Source organism: Macaca nemestrina, chromosome 6 (assembly GCF_043159975.1).
Source record: "Macaca nemestrina isolate mMacNem1 chromosome 6, mMacNem.hap1, whole genome shotgun sequence".
In the NCBI taxonomy this organism is placed as follows: Eukaryota; Metazoa; Chordata; class Mammalia; order Primates; family Cercopithecidae; genus Macaca; species Macaca nemestrina.
Window position 1 is genome coordinate 2,656,979 of NC_092130.1, and position 21,845 is coordinate 2,678,823.

Sequence of the window (21,845 nt, forward strand, 5' to 3'; positions counted from 1 at the left end):
TCCTTCAGTTACTCCTTCCTTTCACCCTCTCCCTCCTTCCTTCCTTTCAATAGTAGATGAGTTCAACTAAGGAGAGTGAGGGAAAAGGAGGGCACATCAGGGGTTAGTGTGGGAAAGGTCTGAAGTCATCACTGTGGAGAGCAGAGAGCTGCTAAGGAGAGACCATAACAGGTGGTGTTGGGCTCACGGAGGTCAGTGATTAGGAATTTATAGTGGATTGAGTATTTCCTGTAACATGACTTCTTCTTTCTTCTTGAGTGAATTTTTTAAAATAATCTTAATTTTTGTGTTGTGGAATGAGGAGGTGGGGAGAGGGAAGGGGCGAAAACTTGGGAAGAAGACAGAGGGTAAAGAGGAGTGAGCAAAAGAAGAGGTGATGAACGTGGCTGCAGACAGAGGTCTCTCAGGCATGGGCCAGAGAGAAGACGGCTGGGTGGAAAGTGAGAGATAATGGTGGCTTCTGTGGAGAGTGGGGGCTCTCCATGCAAGCTGGACCACAGATGACCAATTTCTTGGGTGGAAAGGAAAGAGAAGGATGTGCAGGGTGGAAGGATTAATCTATGTGAGGGCAGCATGTTTCTTTGGGAAATGGCTGGATGCGCAAGGTGGTGGTGCCGTAGGGGGATGGAGCAGAGGCTGAACATGAGGCTGTCAGGTAAGTTGAGGCAAGTGTAAGAGAGCCCATGCAGGTTTGGGTGATTTTTAACTTTCTCTTAGGCTTTGTTCAGTTAAAAGATCATCTGGGGCATTTGGGTCAGAACGGGAGCAACATAAGGGAGTTGTGGAGCATGGCAGGGCCACAGCAGCACTGGGATTTGCTATACTGGGTCTTAGGAATTGACTCTTCTATGTTTAATTTTGTTATAGTTACTACTTATAGATTATTGTAGAGTCAAGCCTTGCCACAAAATTTCATTGGGGTTACCACTGGGATGTCAAATGTGAAGATGTGATGATGTCCTATTCCTTAAGATGAGTTTGGAATCACTCTGTAAGAACAAACAGGCCTCATTTCTTTCTCAAACTTTAAGAGATACTGAAACATCCAGGTTCAGCTGGGGCCTGCTTGGAAGAGGGAAGCCTTGCTCACAGCTTGTGTGTCAGCACTTCAGGGCAGGGGTCCCTGGACGCTGCCTGCTCTGGGAATGCTCTGACACTGAACCCACACAGACTTTCTGCCTGGGCTCACTTGCCTCTGTGCTGTCTCTGGGCTCTTCCATATGCCTCCTCCAGCAAGCTGTACCCTGTGGGGGAACAAAGTCCCCCTTATCTTGTCCTTTGGTTATCTGTCCCACTTTTCTCTTTCAGAGGGCCACTGCCAAGGCGACAAGTCAATATTCTGTAGGATGGAAGTCTTGTCTCGCTACTGCTCCATCCCAGGTTACAACAAGCTGTGCTGCAAGTCCTGTGACCTGCACAACAACCTCACCAGCGTGGAGGGCAGGACACAGCCACCGCCTGGGAAGCACAACGACATTGATGTGTTCATGCCCACCCTCCCAGTGCCCACTGTAGTCACGGAGGTGCAGCCATCACCAAGCACCCCCCTGGATGTCCCTCTCAATGCCTCCAGCACCAATGCCACAGAGGATCACCCAGAAACCAATGCTGTAGATGAACCCTACAAAATTCATGGCCTAGAAGATGAAGTCCAGCCACCCAACCTAATCCCTCGACGACCAAGCCCATATGAAAAGACCAGAAACCAAAGAATCCAAGAGCTCATTGACGAGATGCGGAAGAAAGAGATGCTCGGAAAGTTCTAATAAAATGGAAAGATAGCATCACTAGCATTTTTTCTTGCTTATAGAGATATTCCATGGGATAGCAAATCCTGTGTCATGGAGATGAAGTCAAAATTCCTGATTCCAAAAGGTTTTGAGAAAACAAAGAGGGGGAATGATGTAAGGAAGATAGGCGTGAGCATGTGGTAACTAGGTTAGCACACGTGCTTCCCAGCCCAGGAGCGACCAAATCCTGCAGTGGTGTCAGGTGTGGAGTGGAGAGGAATATAGAGGCTCTACAGCCTCTGTCAGTGAGGGCAGGGCAGGAGGGATCACTCTGAGAGAAACAAAATAGGCCCCAAGTTGCTAAGCAGTGATTGGGAATCTTCCTTTCCTTGGCGGTGATGCATGACATTCCCTAGTGATCCCCAGACACAGCCTGTGGGACTCTTAGGAGAAATGGTGATTTACTGCATAACTGACCAGTTGCCAAGATGAGTACAATGAAGTGGAGGTGATGAACTCAAATGGTCTTCCAGGGCCAGGCAGGTGACCAGGGTGAGTGTAGTGGCCCGCTGGGGACCATGGCCACCCTGACAGCCACACTCACCTGGAGCTGATTGTTGGCTCTGGCCGTTGCTGCCACTGTGAAATCTGTATGTCTCTTCATCTCTGCTCCGCTCTCCCTGGCCTTGCCAGACGGTGTCCTTTGTCGGAAGAAGTCTAGATTTTCACATGAAAAAACTCAATCTTTAAAGGTCAACTCAGAATATTTTAAGGAGGCCTCCGCTTGGCCTGATGCAGTCTTGCTAATTAAGAACTAAAGGCCATCTGACCTATTTGGTGCTCATGTTGTATTGCATCTGAATGTCTCCACCGAGTCTGAGCTGTGCAGCTGTCCTCTTCACCCGCGAAAGTAATGAGAATCCTATAACGGGACATAAGGATAGGTCTAAACAGGGTCCATGCCAAGAAAACAGTGGGGTGTCCTCCCAGGCCTCTCCCCTGTCCACTAGTCCTGGCCTTGCTGGCTGCCTTCCAGGCTCTGGGGGAAGAGCTCCTGCATTCTTCCCTGGCCACCTTGGCTTCAGGGCTCCCCAGAGAGCCTCTTCCCTCCCCAAGTACCTAAGAAGGATGAGGGAGGCACGTGCTCCACTGGGAAGGTTCAGTGAGCAGTTCAAGGGCCTGGAATCTCCCTATGGCCAAGCCTAAGGATTCTGGGATCCTGGGCTTTGTGGGCTTTGCTTGCTTGCTGGGAATGGGCTTTCCCTGTCCAGCCCTGCCCCACTCTCGCCTCTGTCTCTTAGAAGCTCCAGACCCCAGCAGTGACCACAAAATGTGGCCTCTGATGGGGGCATAGGGTGGGAGATGGGGAGAGCCTACATTATCTTTTGCTCCTTGAAAACTTTCATAGCGCCTGTTTTCCAGAGCATGGTGCTTTGTGAGCAAGATGCAAGTAAGAGAGAAATAGGAGGAAGGGAGTGGGGGCGGATGGGAGAAGAGTGGATCGGTTTTACCTCTCACCGCATTGGTATTTTATGAAAGTGAAGCTTAAACTTTCCAGGATTACAAGACCCAGGGGCACATTAGCTCCTTAGCTGGGCTTAGCCTGACATAATTCTTAAGCTTTTCCTGTTTAAGAAACTTCTAGAGGCTGTGTACTCTCACCAATCCTCATTCTTCGAGAATTTGTTCTTGTTTATTTCCCCATTATATGGATGAGGCTCAGGATAATAGCATAGTGCCTACCTTCTACTGAGTTTTGAGGTGCTAAATATGTTTGTCTGAGGCTGCACATGTGTGGGTGGGTCTGTGTGTATGATCCAAGGGACAAAATGACGATGTAGGAACCAGCAAGGACAGAATCTGGGCTGATGCTTCAGTCTCCACCTCGATGGCTAGCCTCCCGCCCTCCGTCACTGCATCCCACACATGCTGCGCACTGTCCCTGTGTCTCCTGGAGAACCAAACTGGAGAAAACCTTTGTGAGTATCTTGCATAGTACCCCTTCCTTAAGAAGATGTGGTTTAGGGCATGTGTGCAATCCTGCCTCTGTAATTAGGAAATGGAGCCCGAGGCTTTCCATTGTTGGTTGAACCCAGGACAGTTGGTGCTATTCACAGGCTGAAGAACTGGGCGGTTCTTACTTGGGTCTGTCCTAGGATATGGAGGAAATTCAGGACTAACACTAGGCAGACAGTGTGACTCGGTTTACCCAGCTTAGGGGCCTCTGGATGGGAACACTCCATTCCCAGATCTCAGCAGATCAGGGCTTCCTGGCTTGAGGCTGGAAGCCTTTGGGAAGAGGCCCAGCTGGGGCATTCCCTGGGCATCTGTCTTCTGCTGAAGGGAGCAAGGTGCCCTCTGGGACTGACGGCCATGACCCTCTATGCCATCCTCAATCCTTGAGCCATGTATCAAAAGAGTCCTCTAGAGCCGGATGGTCCTCAGAAGTCTCTCTGTCCAAGGAATGGCAACGTTGACCGGGCTCTGAGAAACGATGCAAATCTCCTCTGAGCTGGGGACCCCTTGGAGAACCGGCTCAGTGACAGTCTTGATCTTCGCAAGCCAGCTTCTGCATCTGAGAGGCTCCTGACGCCCAGAGGAGGCAGGCAGGTGTCTTCCAGCTGAGTTTCTAACCGCATGATGAGACTCAGACCTTCCGCTGCACTAGAAAATCTGCAACAGTGTCCCTGACACACTTCTCATTAGTGGGCAGACTCGTGTTAGGTTTGTGGGACCCAGTTCTCTGATTTACTCCTTTTGGAAAACCCATGGAATTTCATGTATAAGCCTTTCGTTTGTATTTTAAGGTTTTTCTGTTTGTTTTGAGTATATAAATGGTGCTCAATAGCAACATCTTAGCAGATGAAGCATTACATTCCTCCTCCCTCCTGTATGACAGGTAGCCGCCATACTGAATCAAGGTGCTGAACTCAAATCACAAAATTCTGGCTTACCGATACAGCAATCAATACATTTTTGTTCTGTAATGTAAAATTTGACTCCTTACTTTTATAACTTATTAAAGTTAAAATGTCTGTGTTTTTGCAAATCATGCCTGCGTTTGTTGTTGTCTTGATTACACTTGTGCCCGTGCCTGGCTGGAACGTGGGTGGAATGGAAGGATGTGCTGCCTTCACAAGGCTGAGAGGTCAGGGCGCTGGGGAGCACTGAGCCATGGCTGCTGAAGGGAGAACCATGCAAAGGGCAGAAGGCACCTGGAAGAAAGGTTCCCTCTCCTAGCTCCCCATGGAGCGGCTCTCCACGTCACATGACTGAGCCAAGCGCCGCAACCAAACCTTCAGTTCAGGGAAGAGATGAAGAGTCTCCAGACATCTCCTCCCTGATGACAATCCCTTCTCTCCTGTGATTAGGGTTTCCAGAAGAAATACTAGATGCACAGTTAAATTTGAATTTCAGAGAAACAACACACACACTTTTTTTTAGCATGAAAATGGGACATATTTATTCTAAGAAATTATTTTTTGTTTCTCTGAAATGCAGATTCAACTGAGAATCCTGTGTTGTTATTTGTTAAATTTGGTCACCCAACTTATACTTCGTGTTCCACTTCTAAAGAAAACTCCCTTATCTCCGGCCTTTGTTGCTATCAGCAGGTAGAGGGAGAAGCAGGGGTAGGAGGGCAGAGGAGATTTCTTCTGTCCCAATTTTTGTAAGTATTCCCATGCATTCCAAAAGAACAGGGAATTGGCGGTTGTTGGGGATATTATCTATACATGCCCATGATGTCAAATTTGTTGATTTGTTATTGAAATACTTTGTATCTTGATTTTGTCTCCTTGTTCTACCAGTTTGATAGAAAGTTAGGTTTTTTTTGTTTGTTTGCTTTGTTGTTGTTGTTGTTGTTGTTTGTTTTTCTGGAGGGAGTTTCGCTCTTGTCACCCAGGCTGGAGCGCAATAGCGCCATCTTGGCTCACTGCAACCTCCACCTCCTGAGTTCAAGCAATTCTCCTGCCTCAGCCTCCTGAGTAGCTTGGATTACAGGGACATGCCACCACGCTCAGCTAATTTTTGTATTTTTAGTAGAGATGGGGTTTTGCCACATTGGCCAGGCTGGTCTTGAACTCCTGACCTCCGGTGATCAGCCCTCCTTGGCCTCCCAAAGGGCTGGGATTACAGGCGTGAGCCACCGCACCCAGCCAGAAGGTTGTTTCAGTAGATTCCACTGATCGTGGATTTTACTATTTCTCCCATTTCAATTGCAGTTTTGTCCATTTTTACCCTTCTTTTATATTTATTTATTTATTTTTTTTTTTTTTTTTTTTTTTTTGAGACCGAGTCTGGCTCTGTTGCCCAGGCTGGAGTGCCTGGCACGGTCTCAGCTCACTGCAACCTCTGCCTCCTGGGTCAAGGGATTCTTGTGCCTCAGCCTCCAGTGTAGCTGGGATTACAGGCGCCCACAACGATGCCTAGCTAATTTTTGTATTTTTAGTAGAGACAGGGTTTTGCTATGTTGGTCAGGCTGGTCTTGAACTCCTGACCTCAGGTGATCCACCTGCCTTGACCTCCCAAAGTGCTGGGATTACAGGCGGGAGCCACAGCCACCTGGCCCCTTTTTCCCCTTGTTTTAAAGAACAAGCTTTTTACTATTTGAAACCACATTTAGAACATACACATTTCTAATTGTTATCTTCTTGGTGACATCATCCTTTTGTCTTAATGAATTGACTGATTTTATTCCCAGAAATAACTTGTCTTGAAAATTTCCCCCAATGTTAGTCCAGTATAGCTAAATCAGCTTTCTTTTAGTGAGAGGTTGCATGATATAACTTCTCCTTGACTTTCAAATTTTCTGTATCCTATGTGCTCTATTTGAGCTTTGTAGACATATCAGTTTTAATACAGCCCAACATTTTAATCCTTTGATTGGACCATTTAGTTCATTATCTCTAATGCCATCCCTGCGGCCAGCACCCTCTGGCTGCCTTCTGTGCTCTCCGTTCCTCCTGACCGTTCTGTGTTATTTCTCCACTTCTCTCTCCTTCCTTTGGATTGGCTGCTTTTTTCCCCATTCCATTTTAACCTTCTGTTAGTTTTGAAGCCACGTACTGTTTTTATTTTACTGTGGATGAATAAAGAATAATTTATAGAAAAATGAAATAAAGAAGCAAATATACATAAAATGCATACCCAATTTTTAAAAATAGTTTTGAGGTATAATTGACATCTAATAAACTGCACATATTTGGGTATATACATTGACAAATTTTGAAACATGTATCTAAGTGGGAAACCATCATCACAATCAAGATAAAGAACCGACCAGGCATGGTGGCTCACGCCTGTAATCCCAGCACTTTGGGAGGCCGAGGCGGGTGGATCACTTGAGGCCAGGAGTTCGAGACCAGCTTGCCCAACATGGTGAAACCCCATCTCTACTGAAAATACAAAAATTAGCCATGTGTTGTGACGGGTGCCTGTAATCCTAGCTAGTCGGGAGGCTGAGGCAGGGAGAACTGCTTGAATCCAGGAGGTGCAAGTTGCAGCAGTGAGCTGAGATCACACCACTGCTCTCCAGCCTGGACAACAGAGCAAGATTCTGTCTCAAAAAAAAACAAAAAAAGAGAACCTATCCATCACCCCCCAAATTTCTTTCTGCTCCTTTGTAATCTTCTCCCCTTCACTGCTATCCCCAGGCAGCCACAGGTCTCTCGTTTGAGTTTCATAAAATGAAACTAACTCGTTTGAGTTTCATAAAATGCAATTAAAGTATCTACTCTCTGCTTTCAATCAGCATAATGTTTTAGATTCATACGTGTTACTGAGTACATCAATAGTTCATTCCCTTTTATTACTGAGGAGTAGTCCATTGTACAGATATATTTACTTTGTTTATTTACCAGTTGATGGACACGTCTTTTCATGCCCTTATTTGTCATGTATATGTGCATATATGGTGAGGCATCTGTGAAACCTTGCCAAATTTTTATTAGGTTTTTTAAATTTTCTTATTTAGTTTGGAGATTTCTTTACATATTATGAGTAATTTACCAAAAATATGCTTTGCAAATATTTTCTCCCAGTTCGTGGCTTGTATTTTTATTCTTTTTTTATTCTCTTAACAGTGTCTTCCTAAGAGCAGAAGTTTTTAATTTTACTAGAGTTCAGTTTATCAATTTGTTCTATTATAGACTGTGTTTCATATTGTATCCAAGAAATCTTCACCCAACCTAAGGTCACAAAGATTTTCTTCTATGTTTTGTTCTGGAAGTTTTATATTCCTAGGTTTTACATTTCTGTCTGTATTTTGAGTTAATTTTTGTATCTAAAGTGAAGTTTGGATACATGTTGCTCTTTTTGCATCTGGATATGCAAACATGGTATAGCTGTGTGTTGATAAAACTACCCTTTTGCCAAGAAATTGCTGAAGGCCATGAAGATTCCCTTGTTTTTCTAAAAGCATAATCGTTTTAGCTCTTATGTTTAGGCCAATGGTCCATTTTGATTTAATTTGTATGTATGTTGTGACATGAAGGTCTAAATTCATCTCTATCCGATTGTCATTTTGTTGCATAATTTTTTGAAAACAAACATCATTTGTTGAAAAGGCTCTTTTCCCTATAAAATTTCCTTGGTATGTTGATAAAAATCAAGTGATCACAAATGAAGAACTATTTTTAAATCAGTTCTGTTCCATTGATCTACATCTTTCCTTGCATTCATGTCACAACTATCTTGATTACTGTAACTTTTAGTAAGCTTTGAAATCAGGGAGTATGAAGTCCTTTAACTTTGTTATTTTTCTAAATTGTTTGGCCTCTTTGGGGTCTTTTGCACTTCCATATAAGTATTTAAGTCATCTTGTCAATTCTGCAAGAAGGCCTACTGGAATGTGAGAAAAGTCACATTGAATTTATTAGATCAATCAGGGAACAACTGATACGTAACAATATTGTGTCTTCCAGTCTATGAACATGAAATGTCTTTCGATTTATTTAGATTTTCTTTAATGTCTCTCAGGCAGTGTTTTATAGTTTTCAACATACACGTCTTACACATTTTTGTTAAGTTTACTCCTAAGCATTTTATTCTCTTTGATGGACTAGTTTTATTAATTTCATTTTCATATTAGTCATTGCTAGTATAGTGAAGTACAGTTGCTTTCTGTGTCTTAATCCTGGGTCCTCAAATGTACTCAACGTGTTTATTAGTTCTAGTAGCTGGGTTTTTTTTTTTTTTTTTTTAATGGATTCCTCAGTATTTTCTTTTCTTTTCCTTTTGAGACAGGGTCTCGCTCTGACAGGTCTTGCCTAGGCTGAAATGCAGTGGCATGATTACAGCTTACTGCAGCCTCAACCTCCTGGACACAAGCAGTCCTCCCTTCCTAGCCTCCCAAGTAGCTGGGACTACAGGTGCATGCCACCATGCCTGGCTATTTTGGTTTTGTTTTGTTTTTGTAGACACAGGGTTTTGTATGTTGCCCAGGTTTGTCTCAAACTCCTGGACTCAAGCGATCCATCTACCTTGGCCTCCCAAAGTGCTGGTACCACTGGCATGAACCACGTGCCCGTCCTGGTATTTTCTTCATATTTGTGAATAAATACAGTTTTTTTTTTATCTTTTTTCGATCTGGACTGCCTTCTTTTTTATTATTGGACTGGCTAGAACTTCCCTACAATGCTGACTAGAAATGGCAAGAGCACACCTGCTTGCCTTATTCCTCATTTTATGGGAAAAGTATCCAGTATTTCACCATTAAGTATGATGTTAGCTGTAAGCTTCTTACAGATACACTTCATTACATTGAGGAAGGTGCCTTCTATTCCTAATTTATTGAGAGGTTTTTTTTTTTTATCATGAATGGGTATTGGATTTTATCAAATATCTTTTTTTGTATCTACTGAGGTAATAACATAAATTGTCCTTTATCCTATTAATATTGTCTATTATATTAATTGATTTTCAGATGTTAAATCAACCTTGCATTCCACAGATACATCCCAGTTGGTCATGGTATATAATTCTCTTTCTCTGTTCCTAAAGTTGTTTTGCTAATATTTTGTTAAGGGCATTTGTACCTATATTCTATAGTTTTCCCATGATGTCTTTGGCTTTGGTTTCAGGGTAACACTGGCCTCATAGAATAAATTGGGAAGTGGTCCTTCCTATTCCTTCTACTGGAAGAGTTTGTGAAGAAATGATATTACTTCTGTCGTAAATGTTTGATAGACCACCAGTGAACACCTCTGACCCAAGCTTTTCTTTGTGGCCAGATTTTATATTATGAATTCAATTTTTTTTTTGCTTATTATAAGTCTATTAAGATTTTATATTTCTTCTTCTTGAATTACTTTTGGTAGTTTGTGTCTTTCTAGAAATTTCCATTGCATCTGAGTTGTCTAATTTGTTGCCATACAGTTTTTCCTGGTATTCCCTTATAATCCTTTCAACTGTTGTAGGGTCAGTAATGACATCCCCATATTCACTCATTATTTATGCATTTGTGTTTTTTACCTTTTTTCTTACTTTAGCTAAAGGTTTTTCAATCTTGTTGGTCTTTTCCAAGAAGCAACTTTTTGTTTCACTGATTTTTCTCTCCTGCTTTTTGATTTTCTACTGCACTGATTTTCATTTGCATCCTTAATATATTCTTCTTGCTTTGGGTTAGTTTGCTCTTCTACTCGTGGATTATTTAAAAATTGTTTTTAATTTTCAAAATACTTGGGTATGTCCCAATTTTCTTTCTTTCTTTCTTCTTCTTTTTTTTTTTTTTTTTTTTTGTTATTGTTGTTGAGACAGAGTCTCACTCTGTTGCCCAGGCCGGAGTGCAGTAGTGCAATCTCGGCTCATTGCAACCTCTGCCTCTCAGGTTCAAGTGATCCTCCTGCCTCAGCTTCCTGAGTAGCTGGGATTACAGGCATGCGCCACGACACTTGGCTAATTTTTTGTATTTTTAGTAGAGATGGGGTTGCCAGGCTGGTCTCGAACGCCTGACAAGTGATTTGCCCACCTTAGCCTCCCAAAGTGCTGGGATTACAGGCATGAGCCATTGTGCCCAGGCCCATTTTATTCCTGTTTTTGTTTTAATATCATTGTGGCCAGAAAAGCATACTTTGTGTTATTTCAATCCTTTTAAATGATTGAGACTTTGTAAGTGGCCTGGTATATGGCTCGTATGTGTTTGAAAACAGTGCATATCCTGCTGTTGTTGGCTAAAGTGTTCTGGGGGTGTCAGGTCAAGTTGGTTCATATGATTGTTAAGTTTTCTAGTGGCTACGGCTCACCTCTCTGAATTCCAATCCCCTCCCTGATGTTGGCTGAGAATTTCCAACTCACCTTTCAGCTATTTGATGCTTTCAAGAGTTTTGTTTTTTTTTTTTCTTGCTCAGCCTTTTGCCTTTTTTAGCTGTTTTCAGCAGGATGTTTGGCCTGAATTATCAAATCAGTAATTTCTGGAACCTATATTTCAACTTTTAATATAAAATTGTCTATTTCTAACAATTGGAATTAAACTAAGTGCCATTTCCAATAATGTGTGACGAACCTGTAACACAAAGTTTTAGTGGTGAAAGAGAATAGGCATTTAAATTCCTAGCAAAGTTCCCAAATGTGGCAGTTTCTTCTTTATTTCTAAAGCAATTTAAACTACAGTGTTTCTAATGTATATCACCATAATTCTGTATATATAGGGCTTTTGATTTTCAGGCAAAAAAACATTACTGGATAGACAAGGGTCATCAAATAAATATTATAAAGATGTCAAAGTTCAATTAACCTGGTTTAATATATTAAAAGTTGTCATAACCTCAAGGAGAGATTGACAAAACCTCCATCCTAGGGAAAAAGTTTAACATGTCTCTCAGGAATTGATAGCTCAGCAGAAAAAATAATAATACATAGATAATTTGAGTAATACAACAAACAAGTTTGATCTAAGGAAAACACATATATCTCTGAGCCTCCAACAACTGAACAACTCCCATTCTTTTCAAACACATATGAAATATTTATGACAACTGACAAATTGGGCAATTAAAGAAGAATAATAAATTGAAATGATTGTAACTTAACTACATGTAATGATATTAGAAATCAATATGTAAACATTTAGCTAAAAATATATATTTGAAATTTAAAAATCATACCTCTAAATAATCATAGGTCAAAAAAATTGAAAATTAGAAAATTCTGGTCACCAAGATGGCAGAATAGAAGGTAACCTGCTCAAATTCCCCACAACAACAAGAATTCTGCACCTATCCACAATCCAAAGTCTCTCTGCCTCAGGATTCAGATAGGAGTTTGTGAAATCTTGGTGGAGCCCAAGATCTTGGAGGATTATTTTGAGAGTGACGACTAACACCAGTTGGCTGTTCCACCAGTCTTGTTCCTGGGTTCCATCCCAGAAATGGCCCAGTCCCCCAAGGGGCTTTGGCTACCACACTGTTTGACTTTGAACCTGCAACCGAAACCATCTGTTAAAGGATCCAGAAGGAATTGTGTACACTAGTGCCTTGGTGGAAAGGCATCTACCTGCTCATATCCATCTTAGAAGTAAACCTCAAAGTTGCCTTGTGGCTCAGCTCCAGTCCTCACCATTCCCATGTAGGTCCTAGCTCTGAGCTGCTCACACAAGGACCCAGAGGGAGACTCACTCATACCTCAATCCCAGGAGTCTGAGCTTCCCTGACCTGACAGGCTTGCCAACCTTATCCCACAACAGATCCTGAGGGGAACCAGTCTCAGCTCCAGCCCCTCCCACTGCAATCAGAGAACTATTCCATCTGTACTGAGATCTGCTGAGAGATGCTTACCTATCTGGGTCAACATAAGGGTCTCTCCAGCCTCTGTCCCACAGCAGATTCCAAGGGGACCCAGTCTCAACTCCAGCTCCTCTTGTTGCAGTAAGGAACCCATTCCACCTATGCAAAGACCTGCTAGGAGGCACACCCATCTGAGCCTACAGTACAGTCTTCTAGACTCAGGTCCCTGGCTAGCATTCCCACACAGTCCCAGTACATCCGTTCCTTGGGTCTTCCCCAGGTCCACCTGGGACACAAAACTTCATTAACCTCAAAGTCCTCATGAGACTCACAGCAAGTCCAGGCGTAGAGCATCCTCCAGTGCTGAGATGGCTACAGTGGTCACAGGCTCAGGGAACTCAATAGTCAGTGGGCTCAGAATCCCTGGAAGGCCCTCTGCAGAAAGGCAGGCACAAATGAGGCCAGACTGTGAAGACTAAAATAAATATTTAGTCCCTAAATGCAAGACATTGTTGCACATCCACAAGCTCAAAAACATTCAAGGAAATATGACCTAACCAGAGAAAACAAGGTGCCAGAGGCAGACCCTAAAGTGATGAAGATGTATAATGTCTCAGATAAAGAATTCCAGGCTGGGCGCAGTGGCTCACGCCTGTAATCCCAGCACTTTGGGAGGCTGAGGTGGGCGGATCACAAGGTCAGGAGATCGAGACCATCCTGGCCAACATGGTGAAATCCCATCTCTACTAAAAATACAAAAATTGGCCGGGCGTGATGGCACACACCTGTAGTCCCAGCTACTCGGGAGGCTGAGGCAGGAGCATCACTTGAACCCAGGAGGCAGGGGCTGCAGTGAGCCAAGATAGCCCATGCCCTCCAGCCTAGGTGACAGAGGCGAGACTCTGTCTCAAAAACAAAACAAAACAAAAAAAAAGAATTCCAAATAGCTGTTCTAAATAGCTCAACAAACTTCATGAAAACACATAGGATTAATTCAGAAATGTACCAGAAAATGTAACAGAAAGATTAAAACAAATTTTTTTTAATGCGAAATCGGTCAGGCGTGGTGGCTCACGCCTGAAATCCCAGCACTTTGGAAGGCTGAGGCTGGTGGATCACTTGAGGTCAGGAGTTTGAGACCAGCCTGGATAACATGGTGAAACCCTGTATCTACTAAATATACAAAAATTAGCTGGTCATGGTGGCACATGCCCATAATGCCAGCTATTCAGGTGGCAGAGGCAGGAGAATTGCTTCAACCCAGAAGGCAGAGGTTGCAGTGAACCAAGATTGCACCATTGGACTCCAGCCTGGGCAACAGAGCAAGACACTGTCTCAAAAAAAAAAAAAAAAAGTGAAATCCTGGAGTTGAAAAATACTATGAAAATTTCAATGGAGAACATCAACAGCAGAATTAATCAAACATAGGAAAGAATCAGTGAGCTCAAAGATAGACTATTTGAAAATACATAGGAGAGAGAAAGAAAACATAATGAAAAGGAATAAAGCAAGCTTAGGGGATCTATAAGGCAACATCAAACCAGCAAATATTCAGATTATTGGACTTAAAGAGGGAACTGAGGAAGAAAAATAGGTAGAAAGCTGATTTAAAGAAATAATAATAGAAAACTTCCCAAACCTGGAGAAATATATAAATATTCAAGTACATGAAGACCAAAGGTCAGCAATCAGATTCAACCCAAATAAGAATACTCCAAGACATATAATCAGACTCTCAAAGGTCCAACATAGAGAGGGGATTCTAAAAGTAGCTAGAGAAAAGAAGCAAATAACATATAAGAGAGATCAAATATTCCTGGTAGAAGACTTCTCAGTAGAAACTTTACAGGCCAGGATGGAGTAGGAAGATGTATTTCCACTCTGAAGAGGGAAAAAAAATCTGCCAAACAAGAATACCATACCCAGAAAAGCTATCTTTCAGAAATGAAGGAGGAATAAAGACTTTCCCAGACAAACAAAAGCTGGGGCAATTGATTGCTACTAGATTGGACCTATTAAAAAATGCTAAAGGGATTCTTCAAACCAAAAGAAAAGGACACTAATATGATTGTTATACTAATGTAATAATCGTGATATGTAAACTGCTTATATATTTACTAAGACTAAAAGACAAAACTATTTAAAATAATAACTACAATTTGTTAAAAGATAGGCAACATAAAATGCAAATTGTGACATCAAAAATTCAAAATGGGGGAAAAGAGTTAATGTGTACAGGGTTTTTCTTTCTTTCCTTTTTGTATGATCAGAGATAGGTTGGTTTAAAATAACTATTTAAAATAATTTGTTATATCTATAGGATGTTTTAAGCCACACAGGGGAAAAACTGAAATCCTTCCCACTAAGATATGGAATAAGACAAGGATGCCCACTTTCACCATTTGTATTGAATATAGTACTGGAAATTATAGCCAGAGCAATTAGGCAAGAGAAAGAAATACAGGGCATCCAAATTAGAAAGGAAGGAGTCAAATTACTTGTTTGCAGATGACGTGATTTTATATGTAAAAAAACCTGAAGACTCCACCAAAAAACTTTAGAACTTATGTAAGAACTTACAGTAAAGTTGCAGGGTACAAAATCAACATGCAAACATCAGTAGTGTTTATCTATGCTATAGCAATCAATCTGAAAAAAAAAAAAAATCAAGAAAGCAGTCCCACTTACAATGGCTACAGAAACTAAAATATCTAGGAATAAATTTAACCAAACAAGTGACAGATCTCTACAAGAAAAACTATAAAACACTGATGAAAGAAACTGAGGAGGACACACAAAAAAATGGAAAGATATTTCATGCTCATAGATTGGAAGAATTAACATTGTTAAAATGTCTATACTACCCAAAGCAACCGCAGATGTAATCCTTATCAAAATACCAAGTACATTCTCCACAGAAACAGAAAAAGCAATTCTAAAATTTATATGGAACCACAAAAGACCCTAAATAGCTAAGACAATCCTGAGCAAGAATAACAAAGAATCACAGTAGCTGATTTCAAATTATACTACAAAGCAATAGTAAACAAAACAGCATGGTACTGGCATGGTACTGACATAAAAACAGATATACAGACCAGTGGAATAGAATAGAGAACCCAGAAATAAATTCACATGCCTACAGCCAACTGCTTCTCAATAAAGAAGCCAAGAACACACACTGTGGAAAGGACAGTCTCCTTAATAAATGGTGCTGGGAAAACCAGATATCCACACATAGAAGAATAAAACTAGATCCTCGTATTTCACCATATACAAAAATCAACTCAAAATGGATTAAAGATTTAAACATAAGGCCTAAAACTATGAAACAACTAAAATAAAACACTGAGAAAGCATTATAGGACATTGGTCTGGGCAAAGATTTTTTGGGTAAGACTTCAAAATCATAGGCAACTGGTTGGGCATGGTGGCTCACGCCTGGAATCCCAGCATTTTGGGAGGCCAAGGCAGGTGGATCATTTGAGGTCAGGTTTTGAGACCGGCCAGGCTAACATGGTGAAACCCTCTCTCTACTAAAAATACAAAAATTAGCCAGACGTGGTGGTGGGTGCCTGTAATCCTAGCTACTGGCAGGTTGAGGAAAGAGAGTCACTTGAAGGAGGGAGAGGTGGCAGTGAGCCAAGATTGCCCCACTGCACTCCAGCCTGGGTGACAGAGTGAGACTCTGTCTCAAAAACTAAATACATAAGAAATAAAAAATAAATATAGGCAACCAAAACAAAAATGGGATTACATCAATCTAAAAAACTTCTGCACAGCAAAGGAAATAATTAATAAAGTGAAGAGACTTACAGAATGGGAGAAAATATTTGCAAACTATCCATCAGACAAAGGATTAATAACAACAATAATAAAAAAATTCAAACAACTCAATAGAGAAAAAAGAAACAAATAATCTGATTTCATCATGGAAAAATACCACCACAAAGAAGAAGAGGGACAAATTAAATTAAATTAAATTTTAAAAATGGACAAAAGACCTGAATAGAAATTTCTCAAAAGAAGACATACAAATGGCCAACAGGTATTTGAAAAAATGTTCAACATCACTAATCATCAGGGAAATGCAAATCAAAAGCACATGAAATATCATCTCATTCCAGTTAGAATAATCATTATCAGGAAGACAGAAAAAAAATTCTATTGAAGATGCAGAAAGAGGGAAATGCTCGTATACTGTTGGTAGGAATGTAAAGTAGTACAGCCACTATGGAAAACGGTATGGAGGTTCCTCAAAAAACTAAAAATAGAACTACCATATGATCCAGCAATCCCACTGCTGATATGAATCCAAAAGAAAGGAAATCTCTATAGGGAAGAGATATCAGCATGCCCATGTTTATTGCAACACTATTCATAATAGCCAAGATATGGAATCAACCTAACCTAATGGATGAACAGCTAAAGAAAATGTGGTACATATACACAATGGGATATTATTCAGTCATAAAAAAGAACAAAATTTTATCATTTCCAGCAACATGTATGGAACTGGAGGTCATTATCTTAAGTAAAATAAGCCAGGCACAGAAAGACAAATATCACATTCTCACTCATATGTGGGAACTAAAAAAGTGGATCTCATGGAAGTATAGATTAGAATGGTGGTTATCAGATGCTGGGAAGGGAAGTGAGTAGGAGAAGATGAAGAGAAGCTGGTTAAGGGCACAAAACTACAGTTAAATAGAAGGAATAAATTCTAGTATTCAAATCGTACAGCAGGAAAATTATTGTTAACAATAATGTGTTGTACGTTTCAAAATAGGAAGAGAAGAATTGTAATCTTTCCAACACAAAGAAAAGTGTTTGAGGTGATGGATATCCTAATTTCCCTGATTTGATCATTGCACATTATATACAGTATCAAAATACCACATGTAGCCCCAAAATATGTACAATTATTACATACCAATTAAAAATTGTGAAATAAAAATAAATAGAAGTGTATTAAAGAAAAATGAAATGGAAAACAACAAAAACCCTGCCCAATTTTTCCCAAACTTTTGTTATATGCAGGTGTAAAATGATATTTCAACAAATATAAGCAAAGCAAGTAAAACATAGGAAAAATTAAAGAGTTTCACACTGATGTGATATCACATTGATCATTGAAAGTGTGCTCACAAGTAATTAGGGAAATGTTGTTATATTCATACTTCATCTTTCTGTAATTGTAATGAAATAAAATTTGAGAGAAATTATATTCATCATATTAAATGCCTATATGCACACCCTGAACAAATAAGCATATCACTAAAGTTTTTAATGTGACCAAAACAAAATAGAAAATACTCCTAACTAAATATCATATAGCAAAACTTGTGATTCAATCTGAGAAAGCTGACTGAAAAAATAAAATGGTATGAAATTTAGTCAGGGAAGTGCTTAGAAGTACTTATAGTCTTGATACAAAAATTAGATAAAAAGTTTGAAAATTAATTAATGAGCTATATAATATAACAAAACCAAAGAAATTAGAAGGAAATAAAAAGCTAAGTTCATTAAGCATGTAATGTAATTATTTTAAAAAACTTATAAAGAAAGGATTAACAAAGCCAAAAGTTGACTTAGTATTTACCAACTTCTGGTAATTTTGATGAAGAATAAAAGACAGATGCATACACAAAAACTTTAGAAATAAGGAACAGAATTTAACTATTGAAGAAGTAGAAATTAGAAGGTTAATGAAAAAATAATATAAACAAATTCATGGAATAGAAGTTAGAAGGTTAATGAAAAAAAATAATATAAACAAGTTCATGCCAAAAAATGGAAAATGAACAAATTCTTAGAAAAATAAAATTTACACAAGAAGAAATAGAAAATCTGATACCATTGTAATCATAAAAAGAATCAAATTTGAAATTTAAAATATTTCCACAAAGAAAATACCAGGCTCAGAATATGAGTAGACAAATGTTACCATTCATGAAGTAGATAATTCTGTTATACAAACTCTTCTAGATAATAATGGGGAAAGGAAGCACTTCTCAGTTTATTCCATGATGTCATAACTCTAATGGCAAAATTAGATAAGGACCAGAAGGGAAAACACAAAAAAATTGCATGAATGCAAAATTCCTAACCCCAATATCAGTAGACTATATCCATTTGTGGATAAAAAGGTGAAGTGCTGCACTGTTAGGTTTATTCCCAGAAATCAAGGAAGGTTTAATTTTGAACCTATTGGTTTCCATACAAGATGGTGAAATAGCATGAGTTTCTTTCTCCCCATAACAACTCTGGTGAACCTCCCAAATGAGGTGGGATTATTGATATGATGAATCAACATAAATACTATGAGCATGCCTGAGAAAGCAGATTTGAACTGGTGCAAGTTGGCCCATGGCAAAATATTTTGGGGTGTGTGTGTATATGTGTGTGTGTGTGTGTGTGTGTGTGTGTGTGTGTGTGTGTGTGTGTTGTGTCTTTTTGTTTTGTTTTTTACAAAGCTCAGGTCTGGAGCAGCCAGACACTGCAATGAGAAGATGGCGTTGGAGAAGTTTATGGCTTATACATTTCTTCCTCCCACACATTGCTTTGGGATGATCTCTGTCTGCCACATTTACCCAGACATTATCAGCAAAAGCCCAAGCTAGATGATGTCAGCTGTGTCTAACAGCAGAGCATTTAAGCCATTTACAAGGAGAAGTTGATGGAAAGGAGTGCAGACTGATCAGATATCCCCCTTGACCACTTCCAAACCCTCAGCTAAGGAGAGAGACTTCCAGCTCCAGCTTAGAAACATATAGAGAGCTTGGAAGTCATCACTCACATCCTCACAACAAGCAAAAAGGTAAACAAACGGAAAACCAGTGATTCCTCCTAGATCCATCAGATAGTTGAGGTCACAGGACACATTGCCACCCTGAAAACTGGAGAAGTAGGTGGATACAGAGAATCACAGGCAAGATCAGCTTACCAAGAGCAGAAGCTTCTGGAGCCAGTAACTGGTAGGAACACTTACACGATGACTGACACATTGTGGGAGGCAGATCATGGACTGGCTTAAGAGTAAGACTGGGGCCACAGTTTTATGGGGTTTACCTCCAGGAACCCCACCAGGTTCTCGCAGTGAAATCAAAGAAAAATCCCTTTGTGCTTCTGGCAGGGGTAGGAGAAAAGTAACCATTTTGAAATATGCCTGGGGAAAGTTACCATTTTGAAATATGCCCAGAGTGTTCTCTGAAACAAAGGCTTGCCCTCAAGGGCAATATTTTACTAGAAACTTTTCTGACCTGGGAGAAAGGCAATTAGACAACTCCACCCTGTCACCTAGGAATGGAAAAAAAGCTAAGAAATGCCTCTGAAGATCACAGCCCAGGGACCGAAACCCATGAAAAACCTGAGATTTAATCATAAGATGATAGATTATTATATACCTCCTCTCCTCAACACTGTACTATTATATCAATAGGACTCCAGAAGAATGACAGTGGATTGCAACTAAGAGAGGTGCAGGACTCCCTTTAAGAAGTAATTCTTCTTAAGCATACTCTACTTAAGAAGGAATTCTTCTCAACATACTCTACTTAAGAAGGAATACTTCTTAAACATACTCTACTTAAGAAGCAATTCTTCTTAAACATACTCCACTTAAGAAGGAATTCTTAGGGATCCCAAAGACAACAGGGAAGCAATAAATCAAACAAAACAAAATACACACATACACACACACACACACACACACACACACGGAAACAAGAGGGAACGGACGCCTATGGCACCTGTAGCTACAGCAGACATTGAGCACAGCCTAGCTCCTAGAGATTCACACGAAAGCTCGCAGTGAAAGTCTGATTACCTCAGTTCCTATTACCAGATACAGCATGCTCAGCTTGCAACAAAAAATTACACAACATGCTAAAAGGCAAGAAAAAAATACAGTCTGAAGAGATAAAGCAAGCATCTGAATCAGACTCAGATATGACACAGATTTTGGAGTTATCAGATGGAGAAGTTAAAATAACAATAATATATTAAGGGCTGTAATCGAATACATAGACAACATGCAAGAATTGATGGGTCATATAAAAAGAGAAATGGAAGCTCTAAAAAAGAAAAGAAAATCCTGGAAATGAAAAATGCTAACAAAGAAGAATGCCTTTGGTGGGCTCATCAGTAGACTAGACAGAGCCAAAGAACGAATCCGTGAGCCTGAAGATAGGTCTGTAGGAACTGGAATGCAAAGGTGAAAAAGGATGGGAAAAAAGGAACAGCACCTTCTCATGTGCTCTTCTGTCTGCCTGCAACAAGTCCTGTTTCTCAACTGCCCCAAGGTCTCCGCCTGATGCTACTTACTCACAAAAGCACACTCTGACCTCACACCATGCTCTGGGGTAGATACATCTCTATTGAACGCTCTTATCATAGTCTGTAGTTTTCCTTAATAGCATTTATCAAAATTGTAATTTAAGGATTATTTCTGCATATGTACACTACCACCCATGATTGAGAAACTGTTACTAGACTAGCCTATCCAAGAGAAAGAAACCCTACATCTAGAAAAAAATATTTTTTTTCCAGATAATGGACAACGTGCAATACAGAACTCTAGTCCCCAAGTGAAGGGAAACAAAAGTGAGCCCTCAATACTCCTGACTTTCTATCTGAAGGCACTTTCAGACCAGTGACATTAGTCATTTGAAGAGTTGAGGACACAGCAAGCAATGTCAATAGTCAAATAACATGGCAAATGATTTTAAGTGGTTTTCCTTGGCTCTTGATGCGTCAATGATGTTAGTGATACTGCTCAGTTCTTGTTGATTTGATGAGTTAATATCATTTGAAATTACTTAGTAATTGGCCTCTACAAATAGATTGTGTGGAACCAACTACAAGCAAGAATATTTTCAAAGAAAATACTAATTTGGTAAACCCGAAGTGAAATCTGTAAAAATGTGTTCCAACTGCTGGTAGTAAAAATACATAAAAAACTTTTTTTTTTTTGAGACACAGTCTTGTCGCCCAGGCCGGAGTGCAGTGGCATGATCTCGGCTCACTGCAACATCCGCCTCCTGGGTTTCAGGGATTCTCATGCCTCAGCCACCTGAGTAGCTGGGATTACAGGCACATGCCACCATGCCCAACTAATTTTTGTATTTTTAGTAGAGACGGGGTTTTGCCATGTTGGCCAGGCTGGTCTTGAACTCCTGACCTCAAGTGATCCACCCGCCTTGGCCTCCCAAAGTGCTGGGATTACAGGCATGAGCCACTGTGCCTGGCCTAAAGAACTTTTTCCAAGGCTTGGTTAGACAAGTTTACAAAGCTTGCAAAAGTTTAAGGTGTTTAAAACCTGCAGTTATTCATCAGCAGGTAGTATGCAGGAAATAAGTCTGTCTTATTGAACAAGTAATGTCAAAAGTGAACT

At 40.4% G+C, this 21,845-nt stretch overlaps 1 protein-coding gene across 1 annotated transcript in view; it reads left to right on the plus strand.

Annotated features, from left to right (window-relative positions):
• LOC105484013 (ADAM metallopeptidase with thrombospondin type 1 motif 2) overlaps positions 1-4,921 on the plus strand; it is a 235,700-nt gene extending 230,779 nt beyond the window's left edge. The window contains exon 22 of the mRNA XM_011745152.3: positions 1,309-4,921. Within this exon, the coding sequence (XP_011743454.2) occupies positions 1,309-1,766 (458 nt within the window). The 3' untranslated portion in view covers positions 1,767-4,921. The remainder of the gene's footprint in view (positions 1-1,308) is intronic.
• Positions 4,922-21,845: the final 16,924 nt, after the last annotated feature.